Raw genomic sequence first — 22,571 nt, 5'->3', positions numbered from 1 at the left:
AAATATGCATTGTTATACCTTTGCTCAAGTCAACTTCAATTCAAATTCTAACACATGTGTGTATACCCTTCCTTGCTTAGTTTGTATATTGTTGTAAGTCCCCAATATATTTATGTTGGCTTTTGAAAGATCATCTCATCCCAAAATAAGTAGGGGGGATTCAATATTCAAATCCGACAGAGTGGGGTTGAAGAAATGGATATTGAAGATGGATTCAATTATAGAAACTATCTTTTGAAAAAAGGTTAGTTTTGCCCCAAAAAGAAAGTCCCTCCTTTGAGACCTTGCCACAACTTCCATAGTTGTGAAATTTTACAATAATAGAACCTCTAGAGTAGAGGTTTACCATATACTTAGAACTTAGGTTGGAATTGATTTGATTCTTGAACTCTTTAGATGATGACTAGAGATCATTAAATACATAGTTTGAAGCGTTTGCTTGTAGTTATTAATGAACTTGTTAACCATCCATAGATGAATACTTCCCTTGCACATGTGCTTGATTTTGTCAATAATGAAAGAATCCTACTATGTTTTTGGTATATTCGACAAGACTACATCTTTAAAATAAAGAAGATTCAATTCTTAATGCTTTGCAATCCTGTAAGGGGGAGGGACAATCGAAGTCACGCAGGAGGAGGTATTCCCTTTGTTTAGCGAAACTCTACAGAGATAAAGCACTAAATGCAAGATTAACCCCTTGTTTATGTGATAATTAGGGAATATATATCTATTCTCTCAAAGATTAGTCTTATATATTCAAAAAGAATTTCTCATTTATTGTAAATAACACTTAACACTGTTTATAGAATAATTTCTCACCATTACAATCACAATAATCATTTTTCAAGGCAAAAACTACATCAAAACTTTTTGAATATGCAAGTAGATAATCTCCACAAATGAAGATGAAAACATATTTTGAGCATGTTTAAAGTGGATTAAAATATAATAATAAAAGACACAACAAAAATCTTGATACAATAATAGCTCAAATAATTATCTTTAACAAAAATCTATTAAAAATTACTATAAAATTATAAAATGAAATTAACATTAATAAATAATCAATTAATTTATATAAAATCCCAATTTAATCATGAATAATTACTTAATTCTTTAAGTTCCACTTCAAAGAAAGCATTGACACATCAGCTAGAGAAGGGTGCATTATTGTTTTGGAGTAAGAGAAGGGTACATTATTGTTTCGGAGTTCTATGTCCGTCGCATCAATATTTTATTTGATGTGCCCAATTATTTTTCCAAAGTAAAACTATTATTCAACTTAAATAATAGAATGTATAATATTTCACATTCTATAAAATGTATAATATTTCAAATTCTTTGAAAATCCGTTTTACTGAAACACAAATATATGGCTGTCGATGACATGATCGGACGGTAGATATTCTATCCCGCTTTTAAATTCAAATCCTCTTGGTAGTTTGGCGCCATTGCGCGTATCCCTCTCAACGAGCTCAGTAGCTCGCATATGAACAATCATGGTTTGCAATCGCATAAACATTGCCCCAGAATCGATCCACGAGCCACCAGATCTCTCTCTGCACGACTTCCAACAGTTCATCTGCGTTTCTTCGTGGTCAAAACGATTTCAGAAAAGGTATTTTTCTGCAAGAGAGTGCTAAAATTGCAAAGCGCCATTATTTTCTTGTCGCCGTCATGAATCCTCTACGCCTTGTCCTAATGAAATTATTTAGAGTTCTTGATTGGAAAAATTTGCCATATTTCAACTTTCTGGAAATATTTCAACTTTTTGCCTTGCAGTTCATTCCCCAATGTCACTTCAGGAGCACGCAGGTAGTGATAAAACTTGGGTCTGGCATGCAACTGATTTCTCAGATGGGGAACTGAAGGAAGAACTCTTCTGCATTCGTCTTGGCTCTGTAGACAGTGAGCACTGTTCTTAGACTCTTCTAATCCTTGTTTGTATCATGTATGCGGATTTTGAACTCTCTGCTATACGGTCTTGTCATTCTCCTGTTGTAAGCAGTACTACCCGAGATAACTCAATTGACAAATGCCATTCCACTCTACTGCCCGAGATAACTCAATTGACGTATGCCTCATGAGCTGCACTGAATTTTTGGATTTCTTACTTGAACTTGCTGGTTTTTAAAGGTCTTCCTTGAACGAGCTCTGCAAAAGGTCTGTTATCCGGGATCTGTACTAATATAGAAGCAGAGTTGAGCAATTAGAGGAGCATCTATGCTTTCAAAATTACCCAAAACTCTCACAAGCCAACTCCGACTGCCACCGACCTAGACTGTTTCATTTATACTGTGATATGCCTCTCCTGTAAACTTTCATATTTCTTTTGAGTACTAAGTAATTATGAAACATCGCGGCAACTGTTGTCAGGAACGGTGGTGGGGAAGCAGTAGAAAAGATGGATTGAAATATTCAACGCCCACTTAGGTCATTACCTTGAGTATTGGGCTCTTTGAGAGCCGAAAACTAAACCAGCCTTAGTTGCTGCTACTAATAGCCGTGTGCAACCTGCCCTTTTATTTTGTCCGAGGCCGATAAGGCAATTTGGTGTGTACTTGATGTATATATACCTCAGCTCAAATATAATTTAGTGGCAACCAGTTCCCTCGTTTGCATAAGTTTGTTAGCGTTCTATAATTGATGTGACAGTCAAATGTTTTTGCGATAATTGGGGTATTGCATTCTTCTTTGATTATTGGTCTGTTTCTTCGCGCTTCCCCTTGGTTTCGTATTTGAGTGGAGGGAATATCGTTTTAGTGTTGCATATATCCACATTAATCACAAATTTATTGACCAGACCTCAAAGTTTTTGATATCAGAGGTTAAGACGAAACCATATTTTACACTCAATTGATCCAGTTGTTAGTAACTTAGTTGTTTGATGGCTTTAATGAAAATTCAATCCACCAGTTTCCCTAATGGCCTTTTCCTGTTCACTAAACTGCTAAACAATCATTCTAACAATCATTCTAGGGAGTGATTAGGAGAGTGCACTTAGACACTTGTTGGGAAATAGTAGCAGTTACACTTAGGAGAGTATCATCATGTGCTGGCAGCCAAACTTATAGCAGTGACTATGCATTAGAGGCCATTGCAAACCTTTCAAGGCATAGTGAGAATGGGTTTTCTGTAAGCATTGAGTTATATTCTCCGATGCTGTCAATTCCCTGAATGACTGGTATCTCTTTTCTCCCTTACAAGCGCTTTCCTTTGACACCTGAGTTTCCCCAGATCAGCATCATAATACGAGATAGATCTCTACACAATTGTTCCGCTGAGAATGTTATTGATGTCCATGTGACATTTTTGTTGTTTTTTAGGGCAGTTTAACTGAGAATTTTGATGTTCACGTGACTTCTTTTTGGGCAGTCTGAAAGGTTCAGTTCAATTCAACGAGTTCATTGCCACCAAAACTTAAACAGTTGAAAGCTCAAAAATATCTGCAAACAAGCTTAAATCCTTTTTGACACGAGTGGATATCTTGTAGGGCTCTGTAATCGTTAGACTGTTTTTGCAAGCTCAGTGTGGTAGAGATGTTGTAATGTAATGTCCTCAAGCACTGTACTATGACTATAAATCAATCTGCAGAGGATGAGCAGTTCTCTGTTCAGTTCCATATGGATCAAGAGGGGTGCTTGAACCTGAAACTTGCATTGCCAAGCGGTCAAAAACAAGTATCTCCTTCTCTTCCTACTAACATCCTGACAGAAAAGGCCAATCTGATGGTGAATCCATGCTCTTATGCTTTGTTAATACCAATACTCTTCAGAGAATGATCCCTTTAATATAGAAATTTGACCTTCTTTCTCCATGACTTCATCTTCTAAAACCTGTACTCTGTGCCACAAGTCAGTTGCCTCATTCCGGATGTTTAGAATAACCTGGTCTTTAGCTTCTGCTGCTTGCTTAAGCAATATATTCTGCTTGATCATATCACTCTTTTCGGCCCTTAGTCTGCACATTTCATCATGCATATGACATATTTTCCCTTTCAAATCATTCATCAGATTTTTGGAATGTATCAATTCAGCCTCAGTTTCAACCTTTTTGTAGTTGGCATTTTGCAATTGTCTATGCACTTGCAGGTGTTCAGTTTCTGCAAAAAGCAAATCTTGGTTTGCAACAATGGCTGTTAACTTTCGGGTTAACTTTCCCATCGACTCTTCACGTTTTGCAATCTCCATCTCAGTATTCAGTACGATGGAAGATTGTAGTAAATGATGCATCATATTGACTAAAAGTTCTAAACGCTCAAATCTTTACATTATTATGGTTTAAATAAATCTAACTTGACATTCTGTGATGGAACGAGCTGCCTATCTTTCGTGGCATTTTTGGGAAATTACATAATTCATGAAAATAGTGTTTTGTAGCATGCATTCCCATGTTCTTTGTTCTTAGATATTCTCTTCTTTCTTTTCCTTTATCTATAATTTGTTCGTAAACCATGATGACCCGAAGTTGGATACAATTGGGAAAAAAAGACTGCAGGAGATAATGGTACACAGAGGCCTTTTATGTACCAAATAACCTGTTGCTAAACTGTACATTCCATTGACAAAGAACTGCTACTATACCATCTTCTTTACTTCCTAGTATAATATCCATGTTTTCTTAGACCAGTGTTTTATCCACCTTGTGTTCATTTCAGGGGAACCACTACCAGGACAGTGCCGACTGGTTACAAGCTCAAGGGGAAGAAAAGAGATGAATTTCATAATCACATTCTGCTTTGAGAATGAGTTCTATATCTTGATGACTTTCATATAATCTAAGACCTCGTGGAGATGGTTTTTCTTTTTGGTTTTTTTTTCACACCATTGACAGACCCTATATTTAATTTGCATGTTTGCATTTTGAACTTCTACAGAATCCCAGTGGTATTACTAGCTTTGGGGCCTCGTCTATTTCTTCTCTTGGTTTTTTTCTTTTCAGACCTCTGATTCTAGGAAATCTATTGAGCACTTGTTAAAAGGAGGAAAATGATCTTGAACCAGATTCTCTCTTAAGCAAGAGAACGATACAAGTGCCTTGTGCTTATAAAATTTTCTTTTATTCTAGTTTAACAGATTATCATTAAGGTTGTCAATCCTGCATCCCTGCAGAGTTTCTGCATCAGGGTTGTGGGATTTTGTGGATCATGTGCACCAAATGTTCTCTAGCAAATAGTGCATCAAGAACAAATAATGCCCTGCGAGATTCTGTGTTTGTTGAATTAGATTCCAGGCTTCTAGAGCTTCATCCTATTTCACCCTACCAGTACTTTCATATTGCCTTGAAGCAAGCCCATGGTTTACTATTCACTATTCCTAAGCTTCATTTGAGTAACATCATAATGCTGCCTAAGTATCAGATGTTGCTGTCTGAGATCAGCCATTTCGACTCTAAGAGCTCTCAATGTTCCACCCATAATGATATTATCCTCTGTATTCTTGGAAAGTACCATCTGCAAGCCTTCCACTCTTTCAGCTAAAGAGCTCATCTGCAACGTGTATAAAAGGGCTTAATACATGATGTATTCTACCATTGATGCTAATAAAAATAATCCTTCAAAATAAAACTCTTAAGCTTCAAAATTACCTCCTCCTCTTTCCGCTGGGCAAGTGTTAGAAGATCCTCATTTATATTGAGGTAATCTGTAACATAGCAATTTAGTTGCCGTGTTTCTTTTTTGGCTTCTTCCACAGTTCCTAGGTCTTCTATTAGACCTTCACCTCGGGTTGGAATTTCTGATGCATCTTCAATGTGTTTTAATGGAGAAATCCCAGCCCACAGTTTTAACGATCACTACCCGATATCAGAATCTATTGGAAGCCCAGATATTTTATATGAGGCCGTTGATTTAGAGGAAGATCCGAAGATGTATCAAATTCCACAAACAAAGAGACTCGTGCCTTTGATCCGAAAACAGTAAGAACCAATTACAGTGATAACATAGGTTTGAATTTCTAGGCACTTGAAGCTTCATGAAATGAACAATGGAGATTGACTGCAAATATGAAGAGGCCCACCATGATGTTTAGAAGCCCCTCGAGCTTGAATCTCCCTTTCAAAATGGCCATACATGAAAAATTTCAAGCCCCTTGATGAAGCATCTTGAATCTCCCTTTCAAAATGTCTTACATTAGGCAGTTACAAAAAAAGATATATGCAGCCCATGTTTCCTGCTCCAGACAAGCCAAATCCCAAGAAAGCTTTCCTAACAACTTTTGGAACATTTTTTTTGTATCCTTAGTCATTAATTGATACATTTTTGGAATGTTTTTCTAAATGAGAAATTGTAGCTTGCCATTTCTTTTAATCAGGATATGAATAGTTTCTTGAAATTTTTAGTTTATTTTTGGAAAACAGTGTACAGTAACTTACAACTATACCTTTGACTTAGGTACAGTGCTATGATTGTGATTTTTATTTTTACAATTGTCTACTGGTTCCTATGCCTCACACTTATATCATTGATGGATTTGCCTAGAGAACCAATGAAAGCTTCCATCAGCCCCTGTTGCCTTTAGCTGGTCTCTTGCCTTTTACTAACAGACCTGGAGCCTATTCTAGCTTGAAAGAGCATTACGATGGACATATAACGTACGGAGTTGTCTCCATCTTTTTATAGCCTTTAAACTCTTCTTTACCTGTGAGTTTTCTATTCTTATCTGACATAACTGCTTGTGACCTTTGGGAAACGTTTCAACTTTCTCTTGTTGGCGTAGTAGCTACAGAGAAGGGTATTGTGTTTATGTTTCTCGAAGATACCTCTGCAAAGTCCATGAGTTTGGAAATTTTCATTTTAGTGAACCTATTGGCTTTAAACCTAGCTGCTTTTTTGGCTTGACAAGTCATCTACATGGGTTTTCTTGTAATGTACAAGTTATACATTAATTTGTAGTATGTACATGGGTTTTCTTGTCATGTACAAGTTATCCAATTAATGTATGGAATGGAATACTGTCAAATGTTCTTGGTATTTGCACAGTCATTGTTGAAAGCTTTATGGTTCATCTGCTTGAGTGATAGTAATTATGTGTTCTACTGCGTCATGGGAGTAATGACTGTGCTGAGAAACTTCCAAAATAAAGAAAGAATAACAAAAAAACACATTGTAGAAATATAAATAAGATAATAAGATTATTATAGAAAACTGTTGAAATATTATTATTAAAAGAAGATATGACAAAATGGCAGAGTCAGGAAGACGTCCCCTGAAGAAATTCTTTTTGCTGACCAAACAATAAAAGTCCAAATCATGTATATATCCACTAGGGTACATGTAGCTGTTATATAGCTTCATGTCCAAACATAAGCATAGTTTAATTGTTTTACATTTTAGTTTTTTTTTTGGGTATATTTTCCAGTTAATTTTGCCTAAAATTTGGTAGGTATCTGTTGGAATTATAACTTTATGCACTCTACAATTCTGTGACCAGCTGAATGTCAAGCAATTGAACCGCGATTTAAATCCTATTTTGTCAGCAATAAGTACTATACTTTGTCTTTATTTAGTGTAGAGAACCAAGCACTTATTCACTTATCAGCATAGTTAAGACTTGAGTTTAGGGTGGCTTTAATTATCTCTGGTAATAGCAAATGATACGGAGGATTGTGCATAACCCACCCCCTTTTTGATTCCAATAAGCAGAGGTGGTCACTATGGTAATCCGATTTCAATTTGTAGTTAGAAAATGGGGTCACAACTTTCCATATTTTTTGTTTTGTTTTGTCTTTTTACATCAAACAATAGTATATTTATTAGAACCATAGTCAACTAAACAAACAGGAAACAATTTATTTGACAGGTGGAAGAAGTGATAGGCTTAGAGCAATTGAATTGTAGGCCATGCTTCTTGACAAATTGATGAACAGATGTCTCCTTACTTGAAATTTAGGTTGGCACCATGGCACCATCCTGTCCATCATTATACACTAATCTTGTCATTATCTTCTTCACTGTGAATGACTGGCCTGTTCCCTGCAAATAGATCTGGGCATAGAGGAGCCAATCCAAGAACAGTAATCTCTAGCACAAGACAATATTAATGATCTAAATACCTAATCATGAAGCTTGAGTTTGATTTTTCTCTACTGGTTCTGAATCTCTGATTGAGGATCTCCCACTCGTCATTATCAAACCTTCTCCTTCATCATTGGCATCAGCTGCACTGCTGAGGTACTTTGGTTGGTTGTCATTGGACTTGAGAGCTTGAAGTTTCAAATGATTATAGTAACAGACAGCCAGAAAAGCCAGTCCACACCCACTCAAGTTTATGACTGTAACCTTTTCATTTATTACAGACAAAGATTATGTTATGAGCAGCCAGTCCTTGACAAGACCAGCAACATTCATAGTCAAGGCTGAAGTCTTTCCTATCAGAAAAAACACTGCAAGATTAAGAGCCAAGGCACAAGCAGAAATGTCATGTAATCCAAATCAAAGGAAGAGACCCTGATTATCAGAAATGGGTATTCTACTAAGGCCCAGGGGGTGCTGAGAAAAACAAGGCAACAAGGAGCAACAAAGATGTGATGGGATTCAACTTAATCCCTTTTGATGTTCGTGGAATTTGTATGAGAACCAATTGGGTAGTCTCACATGCAACTGCACTTAACTGGAGAATCACCTCCCATGCATTCATCTTGGCCTCCCCATAAGCTGAAATAGTAACTCCAATGGATATGGCCAACATATTGGCCTCGGGCTCACCTTTATAAGCTTCTTTCTTCAGGGAAACCACAATCAAATACACAGCAATGGGAATTAGAGCTTTCAGCATTTGAAATAATGATACTGAGAGGAAAACATAGGCAGAATTTGAAAACCAGAGACCCAAAGAATACACTTATCAATACTATGGGTTCAACGAGCTTGAAGACTCTTACAATAGCAACAGCCAGTGTTGAGTAGAAGCCCATGTGAATCATGGTGGGACTGATCACACTAAAGTTGTCAAGCAATGGAAACTCCAATGGATATGGCTAACATATTGGCCATGGCCTCACCTTTATAAGATTCTTTCTTCAGGGGAACTGCAATCGAATGCATATCAAATGGGCACAAGAGCTTTCAACATTTGAAATATCGATACTTTGAGAGACATTTTTTTTTTTCCGAGGAAAAAAGCACAACTTTTTATTAATACTGTAAAAAGTTTTTGTACATATAGTTCAAAAGCCATGAGGAGGCTTAATAAGAACACATTCTGCTCAACCCAAAGGGAGCTATTCTGCTGTCATTTGTAAAGCTGTTGGAGTCTCCTCCCAGAGGATGTAAAAAACAGTATAAGAGCATGTACATAAGTAAACCTGGGGTCACCTTCATAGAAGGATAAACAACCCCAGAAAAAACCAAAAACTGTAAATGTCTGTCATCCAAAACTAAAATAAACAAAGAGTTTTGTAAAAAGTCCCATACTTTGAGAGACATGCACCAAGGGCTGCATCATTTAGGATTTGTACTCAGTTTAGGTGTCATATTCAAGGGGAAGTTGTTATGCTTTCCACCACTTCATAGATTGTTAGAGTGATGAAACAAAAGAGGCTCCCTCTTGAGGCTAGATTATGTCATTCATATCAGCTGTGTTGTTGATGTCCTAGCTCAGCCAGGTCTTTCCAAAACTCTGTTGAGGTTCAAAATTTATTATAAACTGAAATGTCTTCACAAGAATTGACCTCATAAAATGCCATAATCACAAGATATGCCATACATGGCTGTGATTATGGCTCGCAAGACCCTTAGACTTTGAGCAATGAGGCTCGCAACATCACTTATGATTATGCACTCTACAATTCTGTGACCAGCTGAATGTCAAGCAATTGAACCGCGATTTAAATCCTATTTTGTCAGCAATAAGTACTATACTTTGTCTTTATTTAGTGTAGAGAACCAAGCACTTATTCTGCTCATCTATAGAAGGGACAATGGTTGTTTGCCTATGAGGTATAAGGAAATCCTATCAGATGTTTTGTATTTTCGTATGGAATTGAATCATACTCCTGCACACTGTAACATTCATATATATCATAACAAGTGAAACAACTCTTTAACAAAATGGAGAGGGGAGGTGCAAGTAAAACAACTCTTTCAAAAAATGGAAGCTCTCTCAAATCGGGCAATGATGACTCCAAGGACTGCCTTTTGAGTTCTTTAATTTCCTTCGAACTCTCCTCTCCTTTTAGTAGACATTTCAAGGGCAAAGATAATTGCATTTCTAGCCTTCCCATTTTTTGTTCCTTTCTTGTGGTGGTTTTCCCAACAATTTCCACCCTAAGTAGCGTTGTTGTGGACGAAGTTTACTATTTTCTTATAAATGACATTTTGCTCCTTCCTTCGAACGTTTCGAATAGCTTTAGGTACCATTGTTTCCTTTAGAAATGACGGTTCCATGTTTAATTCGTTGTTTCGTTATGATGTCCTCTCTTTAACCGTGGTGACCTACGTTTAGGTTGAGATCAGCTCCAATGGTTGATGGAAGAATGATTTGTCTAATTGTAGGATGTTGTCAATAGGTTTGTGCAAGGCTCTGTCTCACTAAGTGCCTTACGGAATAATTTTTACCCTTCACAAGTGGCTCCCACTCTCAACCCCTCTCCATTAAATCGACCCCTCTCCATTAAATTTGAACATGACATTTCATGAGTTAAATCCAACACAAACTACTTGATCCACACTAGATAGGTTTATTCTATTGTTAAATTTGAAAATGACATTTTATGGGCTAAATCCGACACAAACTGCTTGATCCACACTTGATAGGTTTATTCTATTGATATATATATATATATATTTTTGTTTTGGTTACACTTAAACTACACAATTGTCATTGTTATATTTTTTTAACTTTATTTTTTCTCACTTTAGGAGTTACTTTTAAAACAACGCATTTTATTTATTCTATTGTTGTATATATATTTTTGTTTTGGTTACACTTTAACTACACAATTGTCATTGTTATATTTTTTAACTTTATTTTTCTCACTTTAGGAGTTACTTTTAAAAAAACGCATTTTATTTATATTGGATATATTTTTTAATTCCATTGATTTGTTTGTATCATCATTGGTTGAAGATCAGCGAAAGTAATGTGGTGTCCGTGGCAGAAGATGAGCTAATGCGCATTCTCATATTGATGCGAAACTTTGTGCCTGGATATAAGCAAATTGTTGAGGGTGATTGGAAAGTGGCAGCAATTTCTTACAGGTCATATGATCTAGAAGGGAAAACTATTGGTTCTATTGGTGTAGGGCGTATTGGCAAAGAACTACTTAAGCGTTTGAAGGTATTCATTCTTAGGATCTAGTACTACTTCATGATGTTGCAAACTTCTTTTCAAAAATCAGTGCTCCATAATTCTTACGCATGCATGCTGTTTGTTTCAAAATTTCAATCTAATAATAATAAACATTACATGATGTTGAATTGAATTGCGTTCCTTTGTACAACCCTTCAATTGTAAGCTTCTTTACCACGACCGTCTTTCTATTGGACCCGAATTGGAAAAGGAAACTGGAGCAACATTGGAGACAAATCTTGACGAAATGCTACCTAAATGTGATGTACTTGTCATTAATATGCCTCTTTCTGACAAAACTAGGTGCGCCTTATCACAATTTCATAAATAATCTCTCCCATTATTCACTCAAACATCAATAGCACCTATATATTTTGTAGAACTTGTGAACAAAAACCTAATTATTGTTTCTCTTGCCCTTTCCTTTTGGTTACAGTAGGGGAATGTTTAACAAGGAAGGTGTTCTCTACCAAGCCTAGCTTTTCTCTCAGAATCTTAACATCCCCTTTGCAAAGGGTTTCATTAGAATGACAACAACCCGCATTTAAAGCATTTCTCCACCCATCCTAATTAGAAATACAATTTTGGGTTCTCTACTAATTTTCTCCACACCCATTTAATCTAACAATGGACATAGAGCATGTATATTTATACTTGTGCGTTGGAAATACCATTTTATACTTTAATGTTTATTATTTTTGTTTTATTATTATTACTTGAATTTCTTCTTAACAAGTGGTTGTGTTTCTTTTGGTTTTAGTGAAAGTATGGGCTCCAATGTTGGCTCTCTTATTATGGAGTATAATTCATCTTTGAGAATTTTTCAATTATTAAAGTAGGTTAGTCAATTGCTTAAAATATTAAATTTATTTCAAAAAGTTTTTGTTACTTTATAGGTTAGACACTGGCTTGAAATATTAAACTTATTTCAAAATGTTTTTGTTACTTTATAGATAAGGCGTAGATTTCTTGGCTCTATGATGAAAATAATGAAGGGAAAATACATGTTAATATGTTACTTGTGCTCTTTGACTGAAAAATACACGGTGAGAGAAAAATGTATATTATGCTAATTGAGGAATGTTTTTCACTTGTCGAACTTATAGTATTGAATTTAACACACTAACACTTTACAACAATGAACTAACAATATTCATGATGAAAATAGCAATATGGAAGATTTATCTGCATAATGAAAAAGGCAATATGGAAGATTCTGATCACGTTCCAAGGCATTTCTTAAAATGTGGATGTGACAAAAGGTTGTTGTGGAAGTTGTTGTTTGTATATGGAAAATTTCTTGATCATTGTGTATAATCCTAATGTTGATAGATATGTCTACTAAATGCTTCCAGTTAATGGGGCATTGATTTGAGCATTCAATATATTTTTATTCTTTATCAAAGTATTCTTTTGTTGTATTTGTATTTTTCAATTTATGCCTTACGGCGTTTCCTTTGCAACATCTGGTGCAAATGCTAGTATATCTTACTTCATTTTATGGTTAACATTGTATAACAAAAACATGCGTTGTGTTATGTAATTAATACTAACATGTAATATTGATTTTTTTTGTCAGAATGCTATAGGTAATGATTGCCAAGACGATGATCCAAATTATGTTCAACATATATCAGGAGATGATGAGGATGAGGATGAGGATGATGGTGGTGAAGGAGGAGATGATGATGATAGTTGCGGTGTTGGTGATGATGTGGATCAGAGTAATGAGGATGGTCAAGATGATCATGAGGATGATCTTGGTGGTGGTAGCTAGGCATGCACATGCATTGTTTTTTATGAAGAAATTATTGTGTAGAATGACATTGTTATGTTTAGATGGGTGTTGTGAATTTACCCTATATCAATGAGACATTTTGATTTTGTAATCATACGATGAGTTTGATTTATGTATGTTGTTAATTTATCGTAGAATAACGATATTCATGAAATATTTTGATTTGTTAATCATATTTGAATTTTACTTGTTTTGATTAAAAATAATACTGATTTTATTAGTATTATGTTGCTATTTTATACATGTTTTGAAAATTGTTAATGACACATTGTTATTTTTTTGGATGGATGTTGTCAATTTCTCTTAAATTTCTTTACAAATGATTTTGAATTGTGATATCTGCTTTAATGATATTTAGAAACTATCATATATTTTACTATGAATCTATAAATGGGGTCATATATGTAAAGAAAAATATACTCTATATAAGTCAAATGCGGATGTAACCATGGATGCAAAATTGAAAGTAAAATTGGATGTTAAACTAGGAATTAATACAAAATGCAAACAATTGACATACAAAAGGATATCAAATTGGACAAAAACAAGGACACATAAATGGGCACCAAATTAGATGCAAAAAAAGACAACAACTAGATGTAAAATAAGATGCAAAGTTGAGCGTTAAAAAGAAGCAAAAAACGTTACAAATTAATATGCCAAATGATGATGCAAATAATGGTGTAAATTTGGAATGCAAACTTGGGTGCAAAAAAGGAAAAAAAAAAGATGTAAGAAAAGACATAAAACAAGATGCAAAATGGGGCTGAAAAAAGGTGAAACCAAGGATGCCATATTGGATGTAAAAAATGATTCCTAATCACATGCAAATTTAGGCTCGAACTCAGACACAAAATTATATGCAAATGTGGACACAAAATGAGGCAAAAAAAGATGCAAATTTGGATGGTGAAAACGATGTAAAACTAGACACCAAAAAAATGCAAAATTGGATGAAAAAGTCGGTGTAAATAATGGTGCAACATTGGACACAAGTAGACACAAAAAAATGGTGCAAAAAGGGGCATAAAATAGCTTAAAATTGGATGCAAAACTTGGTGCAAAAACAAATACAAAAGTAGACGTAAAAAATGGCTCTAAATTGAATGTACCATTAGACACAAAATAAGATGCAAAGGTGGACACAACACATGACTCAACATAAGATGCAAATATAAATGCAAATTTGGATGCTCAAAATGATGTAACATTAGATGCAAGAGATGGTGTTAAAAATGATGCAAATTGGATGAAACAAATGACGCAAAATATGGTGCAAAATGAGATGGGAAAAATGGAGACAAATCAAACGTAAATGTGGATGTAAAAAATGGTCCAAAAAAAGATGCAAAAATGGGCACAAAAATGGATGCAAAATTTGGTGCTAAATCAAATTCAACACATGGTGCAAAGATAGGCACCAAAGCTGGTGCAAAAATAGAAGCAAAAACTAGTGTAAGACTAGATACAAAACCTGGCGTAAGACTAGATGCAAAAACTGACACAAAATGGATGCATAAAAAGACGTTAAATTGGATTCAAAATACAGTGTAAACTTGATGCAAATGATGGTGCAAAAATGGAAGCAAAGAATGACACAAAATAGGAAGCAAAAGAGAATGAAAAATAGATGCAAAAAATGACACAAAACTAGAAGCAAAACCTGTCATAAAATAAGATGCAAATCTTGGTTCAAAATTTGACGCAAAAAATGATGCATAGTTTGGTGTAAAAAATGATGCAAAATCTAGCGTGAAAAAGGATGCAAAATCAGGTGCAAAAAAGGACGCTTTAAAAATTGTACAATAGAGCCAGATTTAGCGCCAGGTTGCTCATCACAATTACAAAAAAAATGCACTAAAATCTGGCGCTAAATCTGGCGCAAATCGCTGGTTTTGTTGTAGTGTTTTTGTTCATTCACATTAAGGGAAATAAAAAACAAATACATGAATTTTGCATTGAAAAAGTTTCTGAATGCTTGAAAGGAATAGCTATGGAAATTGCACTAGATGTGCTCTTTGCTCTTTGTCAAAGATTTGATTGCTCTATCCCTTACTAGCTAAGGTTTTCATCGTTCAAACCAAATCAAAAGTTTGCTTATCATATTAGTTGCATTTTAGGAATTGCAAACATACATCACGTGGTGAACCTTGAAAGGAAACTTCTAAAGAAGATCAACTTAAAATTTATCTAAATTTACCTAATGGAGCATTGTCACCTAACGAAAAACATTTAGAGGTCTAGGCTAGAGACGTGTTCCGGCGTTGTAAAACAAAGAGGCTGTCGCTAACTTGTCTGCAATACATCCCGAGTGTGATACCTCATTCCACGCACGTGATTATATCATAGCTCGTCCACATAGCTTCGGGTATATAGGGCAGTGTTATAGTACGTAAAGTATATGGGAATGCTCTCACTGTGTGGTTTTGCATTAGACAATGCTTATACGGATTGGGCCTCCACGTACTTTCGGGTATATATGGGAGGACAACACTAGGTTGCTATCCATCCTTAGGTAACCGAGTCGGCCACCTTGTACACTGTGATACACTGAACACAACATTCAGGGAGATTGCCTGCTCGTACTTCTTGGTTTGCCAGGAGGTATTCTGCAGTTCACAGTTACTTGGTAATCCTTTTGCCTATAACATCCCTCTTTTGTTTTATTTTTTTACTTTGATTAAAATTAAATTAATTGACCGTGGATAACATCCTCCATGCTCACTCCTTAGTTGATATTAGTTTGAAACATATGGCGACAAATCTGAGTCCACCGATCAAGGAATTACTTTTGATGGGAATCCTAGTCCTTTTCCTCCTTTTGGAAATATTGGTGCTCCATATATGGCTACATTGTCCCTTCCAAGATTTACCATTGGTTTTCTAGTATGGTTGTTTTCAACCTCCTTGGTTCAAAATTTTGTGATTTCTCTGCAATCGTGTACTCCTCCAACTGGACAAAATCAAACTTCGGTTGATCCTAAAGTTGACCCTTTGCCTTCTTCCTCGGTTGTTTCTTCCTCCCCTTCTTCCTCTTCGCCTAGTGAAAGTATTGGTACTAGTAACTGTTAGCTCTGCTACAAGCTTCAGCGTTGGAAGGTATAACTCGGGTCTAGTGGTGTGTTTGTGCTTAAAGAAAGCCTGTGGCCCTCCTCCTCCTCCTTCTCCTTCACCTCGCTTACTCCCTTACACCCCACTGCCTCTGTTTTTCCCTTACGATGAGATCTGATCGCAATCGCACATTAGCCCCCCGCCTCCTTGCGCCCTTGTCTTCCGCCACTGCGATATTGCAATGCGATCTGATCGCTATCGCATATCGCAGCCATGTGTGTTAAGGCTCTGCCCTTGTCTTCCGCGTTGCGATATTGCGATGCGATGCGATGTGATCGCTATCGCAAATCGCATCCCTGTGTGTTAAGGCTACGCCACTGACTTCCGCCGATGCGATATTGCGATCACGCCCCTTTGTACGTTTACCGCCCGCCCGTGAAGTCACTGTTCCCCGCTCGATATCTTCCGCGCATCTTTCGCGTGCGATGACCGTTGGATCCGCTGCTCTCTGATCTGACAGCTCTTGTTTATCTCCGCCTGTTTCTTCCCGATTCCTCTTGCCAGCGATCTCCACCGTTGATATCTGCGATCCAACGGTTGTTATTTATCTTCGTCTTGCTTCTCGCCCTGTGCACGCCTCTGCCATATTGTCTTTATGCCTTTAACTTGTTTTGTGCTCCCAGGGAAGGAAGAAGGCTTGATCCAGCACTTTGCACCATTACTCCTCACCAACTGCATTTGAAGACAGAATGGCCGAAGGACAAAAAGGACAACCTAGAGCAGTGAAAAGCATTTATCAGGCACGGAATTTCATCCATAATTTACTTCATCTACCCGAGCAGGACTGCAGAGCGCCAAAAAGAGTCGATTTTGTCCGTTAGAATTAGAAGATTGTATCAGAGACCCATATCTAATTTTAAATGTGGTTGGTGGTCCATTAAGATACCTCCACGCATAGCATAGCAGATATTTTTTCTAATCAACCTTTATATATACCCAGAAAACAGGTGTAATCGATGATGGTTTTGGTTTCGATGTAAGGTTCAACTTCTAGAGACTGTAACTACTGTGATATCTGCAGCGTCTGGTCTTCATTTTCAGCTAATACAAGCTTCTTTTGTTGTTAATTACTCACTTTCCACTTCTATTCTGTTCTAGGCTGTGCCTGTTATGCATTTGTCTTGAATTCTTGATGTTTGGCATTAGAGGGGCTGTCATCCCACCTCTGTGTTAAAGTCTTGTTTATTTCAGTGAGTGTATTATTTAGGTTTCTATTTGCTTAATGCCAGAGAGCTGTCATCCTGTCTGTGCATTAGGAAATAGAATTTACAGACCTTTTAACTGGTTGCAACCGGCCATCACAGGGTCCTGTGCATCTGCTGGTGTGGTCAGTCTTCTCCATCATCACATTTTCTTTAAAGTTGTGAAGTAATTGATGGTTAAAAGCCTTGTAGTCTGAGAGTGTTCACCCATGTCTAGGGTCAAGCATAGTAGGAGTGGTTATCTGGCTTGAATATGCATCATACCTTCCATTCATCCATTTCCAACATTTTTTTGAGTTTCTAATGTTCCCGAGCATCTTCGGTATACAACCTAGGAGAGTTTCTTGGGGTGATAACATTAAATGGCGTCGTTGCCGGGGATCGAAGAATTGAAGCTCAGCTTCCCTGGGAGATGACACAATTCCAGATTTTGATGATAGACAAGGTCTGGACACATATTTTGGTTGTAATCATCTGTTTGGCGACTCCACTAGGGGAAGGCCATCCTTTGGCGACTCCACATTGAAGTTCTGGCGCAGTTTGTGAGGCATGCTCAAACAAATCTTTAGAAATCACTAGCTGAACCAGTGCCTGACCCTGAGAAGATCGTAAGCAGAAGAAAACATTGTAGAAGGAGCATCAGGATTAGGTAAGCCGTGAAAGTCCCATGTATCTCTGTTAGTGAAGTATTTCCATCAGATATTCATTCAGCTCCTTCTCCATTCATTTCCCTTTCGAACCTCAGTTGAAAGAAGCATCCCGTGTTGTCCATCGTATTCCTTTGTTGCTGTCATTCTTTTCATTGATTCATTCCACTCAGTCCACCAGTATCCCTTTCGTATAGCTCAGCCATGGAAAGTCAGCAAGCTCTTACAAAGATAGAACGAATAGTTGCTGCTAGGTATGGACCCCTGGTCTTGCCTGTCCCATTACATGCCATGCCTGCAGGAGATTATCAAGAATTTATGCCAAAGTTTACTAGTGCAAAAGGAGTAACAACTGAAGAGCACTTAGAAGCTTTTTACAGCTATGCTGATAACCTGGATATCAATGAAGAGGATGTCTGGATGAGGGTTTTTGTCCAAAGCCTAGATGGGGAAGTTAGAAAATGGTTTAGAGAGTTACCCCCTAGGTCTGTTGCAGACGTTGAGGCCCTAGATGATGTATTTTTAAAGCACTGGGGAAATAATAAATATCTGCTCTTTTATCATGATGAATTTGGGAACTTACAGAGAGAAGATGGTGAGCTGCTGTCTGATTTCAACATCAGATTCAATCAAATGTACAACAGCCTGCTAGTTGAAATAAGACCAACCCCTACTTCTGCTATGCTCACTTATGCTAATGCCTTCGATTCTCAGTTCTGCCCGCTGTTAAGAGAAAGAAGACGCACTTCTTTGGCTGACATGCAAGATGCAGCTTTTGAAGTTGAATCGAACATTCTGGGTGCAAAGAGACTCGAAGGAGATGCTGAAAGGAGAAGTCAGGGAGGTGAGTCCTCATCATCCTCAGAGCCTGAGATGGATGAATTAGCCAGGATGATTAAGTTTTTAGCCTCTGAAATTTCCAAGTTAAAAGCTGAGTAGTATTCTGAAGAAGCAGGAGCTCCTTGTTCCATTTCTCTTCCAGCTCCAAATCCATATAAAGGAGCACAGGAGCAATTGCAGATTTTGCAGAGAAAAAGAGATTCAAACGAAGATCAAAGGGTGAAGACCCTTTGTCAAAATATAGTCATGAAGGAAGAGCTATACGAAGAAGAGGGGGAGGTCCATGGTTTGGAAGGTGCTCCTTTCCTAACCAGAGCTGCATATGAAGAAGCGTTATCCAAAGGCGCTGCTCGTAAGTTTTTTGTAGCTACAGAACAACAAGCTGATCAGCAAAGGCAGCCATCAGTAGTTTCCTCCATCCTCCAAGAATTGGTGCCCGAAGCCAGCTCATCTTCACATGGCTATGCAGATCTGCAAATTAGCCAGCCTGCTATCATCCCCAGTCCAGTGATTGAAAAGGGAGAGGAAAGCTCTCCATCATCTTTTGTTTCTCTGTCTGATCAAATGACAATCCCTCACAGTTGCCACTTAAACACTGAGGCAGAACATAATTCAATGCTCAAGGCTGAAGTTGATCATCTCAGTCTTGATATTTTGATACCTGCTCAGATGGTCTCCATACAGAATGAAAGGGCAGCTTGCCAGATGACAGAGGAAGAGGGTGCATAGTTTTGGGAATCCTCCTTGGATGAGGACTGTTCTAAAGAAGATGCTGGAGTAGGTGATGTCTGTGTGTCCTCCACACAATAGTACATTGGTTTGCCATTCATTTTAACGGTGCAAGCCACAGATATCACAAATAAGTACACAACATTCATTGTTATCCAGCAGGTGTACAGAAGCTCCCATGAAGAACATCCAAGGAGGAAAATATACAGAAGGGAAATGAAAATTGATCCATATCCACCTATCAAGCTCAAATGTCCTAAGCTGTTTGAGGTGGAGGATCAAATAAATCCTGTCTTGCTGATATATGATGAACTAGATGACAGGCAGCAATTTTGATGGCCCAGCAGATGGGCAGTTTTTGAAGTTTTAAGTTTTCAGGCTTTAATGATTGTAATAAAGTTCTTTTACAGTTTCCTGTTGTAGGCTTAGTTGACTCCATGCCCAATGGACACTAGGCAAGCGTTTTTATAGTTGTTTTTGCATGAAGGCATTGGTCTGTAGGTTCTTGAGACCTCGCAGGGAGGATCTCATCCCCAGAAGGATCCAGTGTTAGCTCTGCTACAAGCTTCAGCGTTGGAAGGTATAACTCGGGTCTGGTGGTGTGTTTGTGCTTAAGGAAAGCTTTTGGCCCTCCTCCTCCTCCTTCTCCTTCACCTCACTTACTCCCTTCCACCCCACTGCCTCCGTTTTTCCCTTACGATGAGATCTAATCGCAATCGCACATTAGCCCCCCTGCCTCCTTCCGCCACTGCGATATTGTGATGCGATCTGATGACTATCGCATATCGCAGCCATGTGTGTTAAGGCTCCGCCCTTGCCTTCCGCGTTGTGATATTGCGATGCGATGTTGCGTTGCGAATCGATGCGATGTGATCGCTATTGCAAATCGCATCCCTGTGTGTTAAGGCTACGCCCCTGACTTCTGTCGATGCGATATTGCGATCGCACCCCTTTGTACGTTTACCACCTGCCCGTGAAGCCACTGTTCCCCACCCGATATCGTCCGCGCATCTTTCGCGTGCGATGACCGTTGGATCCACTGCTCTCTAATTTGACAACTCTTGTTTATCTCTGCCTGTTTCTTCCTGATTCCTCCCGCCAGCGATCTCCGCCGTTGATCTCTGCGATCCAACGATTGTTATTTATCTTCGTCTTGCTTCTCACCCTGTGCACGCCTCTTCCATACTGTCTTTACGCCTTTAACCTGTTTTGTGCTCCCGGAGAAGGAAGAAGGCCAGATCCAGCACTTTGCGCCATTACTCCTCACCAACTGCATTTAAAGACAGAATGGCTGAAGGACAAAAGGACGACCTCGAGCAGTGAAAAGCATTTATCAGGCATGGAATTTCATCCATAATTTACTTCATCTGCCCGAGGAGGATTGCAGAGCACCAAAAAGAGTCGATTTTGTCCATTAGAATTAGCAGATTGTATCAGAGGCCCATGTCTAATTGTAAATGTGGTTGATGGTCCATTAAGATACCTCCACGCATAGCATAGCAGATATTTTTTCTAATCAACCTCTATATATATACCCAGAAAACAGATGTAATCGATGATGGTTTTGGTTTTGATGTAAGGTTTAACTTCTAGAGACTGTAACTACTGTGATATCTGCAGTGTCTGGTCTTCATTTTCAGCTAATACAAGCTTCTTTTGCTGTTAATTACTCACTTTCCACTTCTATTCTGTTCTAGGTTGTGCCTGTTATGCATTTGTCTTGAATTCCTGATGTTTGGCATTAGAGGGGCTGTCATCCCACCTCTGTGTTAAAGTCTTGTTTATTTCTGTGAGTGTATTATTCAGGTTTCTGTTTGCTTAATACCAGAGAGCTGTCATCCTATCTGTGCATTAGGAAATAGAATTTGCAGACCTTTTAACTGGTTGTGGCCAGCCATCATAGGGTCGTGTGCATCTGCTGGTGTGGTCAGTCTTCTCCATCATCACATTTTCTTTAAAACTGTGAAGTAATTGATGGTTAAAAGCCTTGTAGTCTAAGGGTGTTCACCATGTCTGGGGTCAAGCATAGTAGGAGTGGTTATCTGGCTTGAATATGCATCATACCTTCCATTCATCCGTTTCCAACATTTTGTTGAGTTTGTAATGTTCCCGAGCATCTCCTATATACAACCTAGGAGAGTTTCTTGGGGTGATAACAGTAACCAGGTGACTAAGAAGAAGAAGAAAGGGAAGAAGAAGAAGAAGAAGCAAATTTAGCAGAGGGGCAATCAAGCAACCATTGATTTGAATGCAACATCTAATGAGAAACCATCCGTCAAGCCTCACAAAGTTCGATATCCATGCAAAATTTGTGCGGGAGACCATCTTCTTCGAAATTGTCCTAATATTCCTTAGATCTTAAAAGAATGGTCTTCTCGTTCACATCATCCTGTGTCATCAACTTCTAGAGATCATGTTGGTGACACACCATCAACTAGTGGTAGTAAAGTTCATGGAAAGAAGGGTAGAGTTAAATTTCCATGTAGGTTATGTGAAGGGAATCACGCCATTCACCTTTGTCCCTATCTGGATGAAGCCAAAAAGGTGTTGGATAACCGTCTTGCTTCACCGCAGCGACTTCCATTTGGTTACAGGAAACTCTCCCTAAATCGTTCACTAGTTGATGAATTGACTGACCAAAATCAACCGTCGGTGAAACTCATTCTCTCTGAAAGTGAATCCTATGAGTCTATACCCGACCCAAATCAACAGGTCAAGGTAACAGTTGACTCGATTTCACCTTTAGTAAATTGTACATTTCCCGAAGAGAGTGAATATGATACCACTCAAGTTCTTTTTGTTTCTTCAGATTCTAATGAGCTTGGGGGTAGTCCTCTTGTTACATCAAGACAAGAGGGAAATCCTCCAGTTCTCGTAACTCAAGGGGTTAATTCTCCTATTTCTACGGTACCCCCTCCAAGTAGTCTAGTCACTTCCTTTGATTGGAATCGAC

At 37.9% G+C, this 22,571-nt stretch overlaps 1 protein-coding gene across 2 annotated transcripts; it reads left to right on the top strand.

Moving 5' to 3' along the window:
• The first annotated feature begins 1,432 nt into the window (after nt 1-1,432).
• On the top strand, nt 1,433-13,328 carry LOC149205533 (formate dehydrogenase 1, mitochondrial-like). 2 transcript variants are annotated; one of them, XM_089395098.1, is made up of 3 exons: nt 1,433-1,621; nt 11,075-11,279; nt 12,871-13,328. In XM_089395098.1, exons 1-3 carry the CDS (start codon nt 1,503-1,505, stop codon nt 13,066-13,068), a joined length of 522 nt encoding a protein of 173 aa, XP_089251224.1. In that variant the 5' UTR covers nt 1,433-1,502; the 3' UTR covers nt 13,069-13,328. The 2 variants fall into 2 exon arrangements, with proteins under 2 accessions (XP_089251224.1, XP_089251223.1); XM_089395097.1 differs by having other exon boundaries at nt 11,070-11,279.
• The last annotated feature ends 9,243 nt before the right edge of the window (nt 13,329-22,571 follow it).

Source organism: Pinus tabuliformis, chromosome 1_2 (genome assembly GCF_031772625.1).
Source record: "Pinus tabuliformis cultivar Carrire ecotype Pingquan chromosome 1_2, CPIR1, whole genome shotgun sequence".
Classification (NCBI taxonomy): Eukaryota; Viridiplantae; Streptophyta; class Pinopsida; order Pinales; family Pinaceae; genus Pinus; species Pinus tabuliformis.
Note: the sequence above shows the minus strand (reverse complement) of the source record. Positions and strands in the feature narration are given on the sequence as shown.

Bases quoted from the DNA above. Each gene is read 5' to 3' on its own strand.
- LOC149205533 (XM_089395097.1), top strand. From the start codon at position 1,493: ATGAACAATCATGGTTTGCAATCGCATAAACATTGCCCCAGAATCGAT. The intron at 1,622-11,069 runs GTATTTTTCTGC...CATTGGTTGAAG, and splicing joins TCAAAACGATTTCAGAAAAG to ATCAGCGAAAGTAATGTGGT. The intron at 11,280-12,870 runs GTATTCATTCTT...TTTTTTTGTCAG, and splicing joins AACTACTTAAGCGTTTGAAG to AATGCTATAGGTAATGATTG.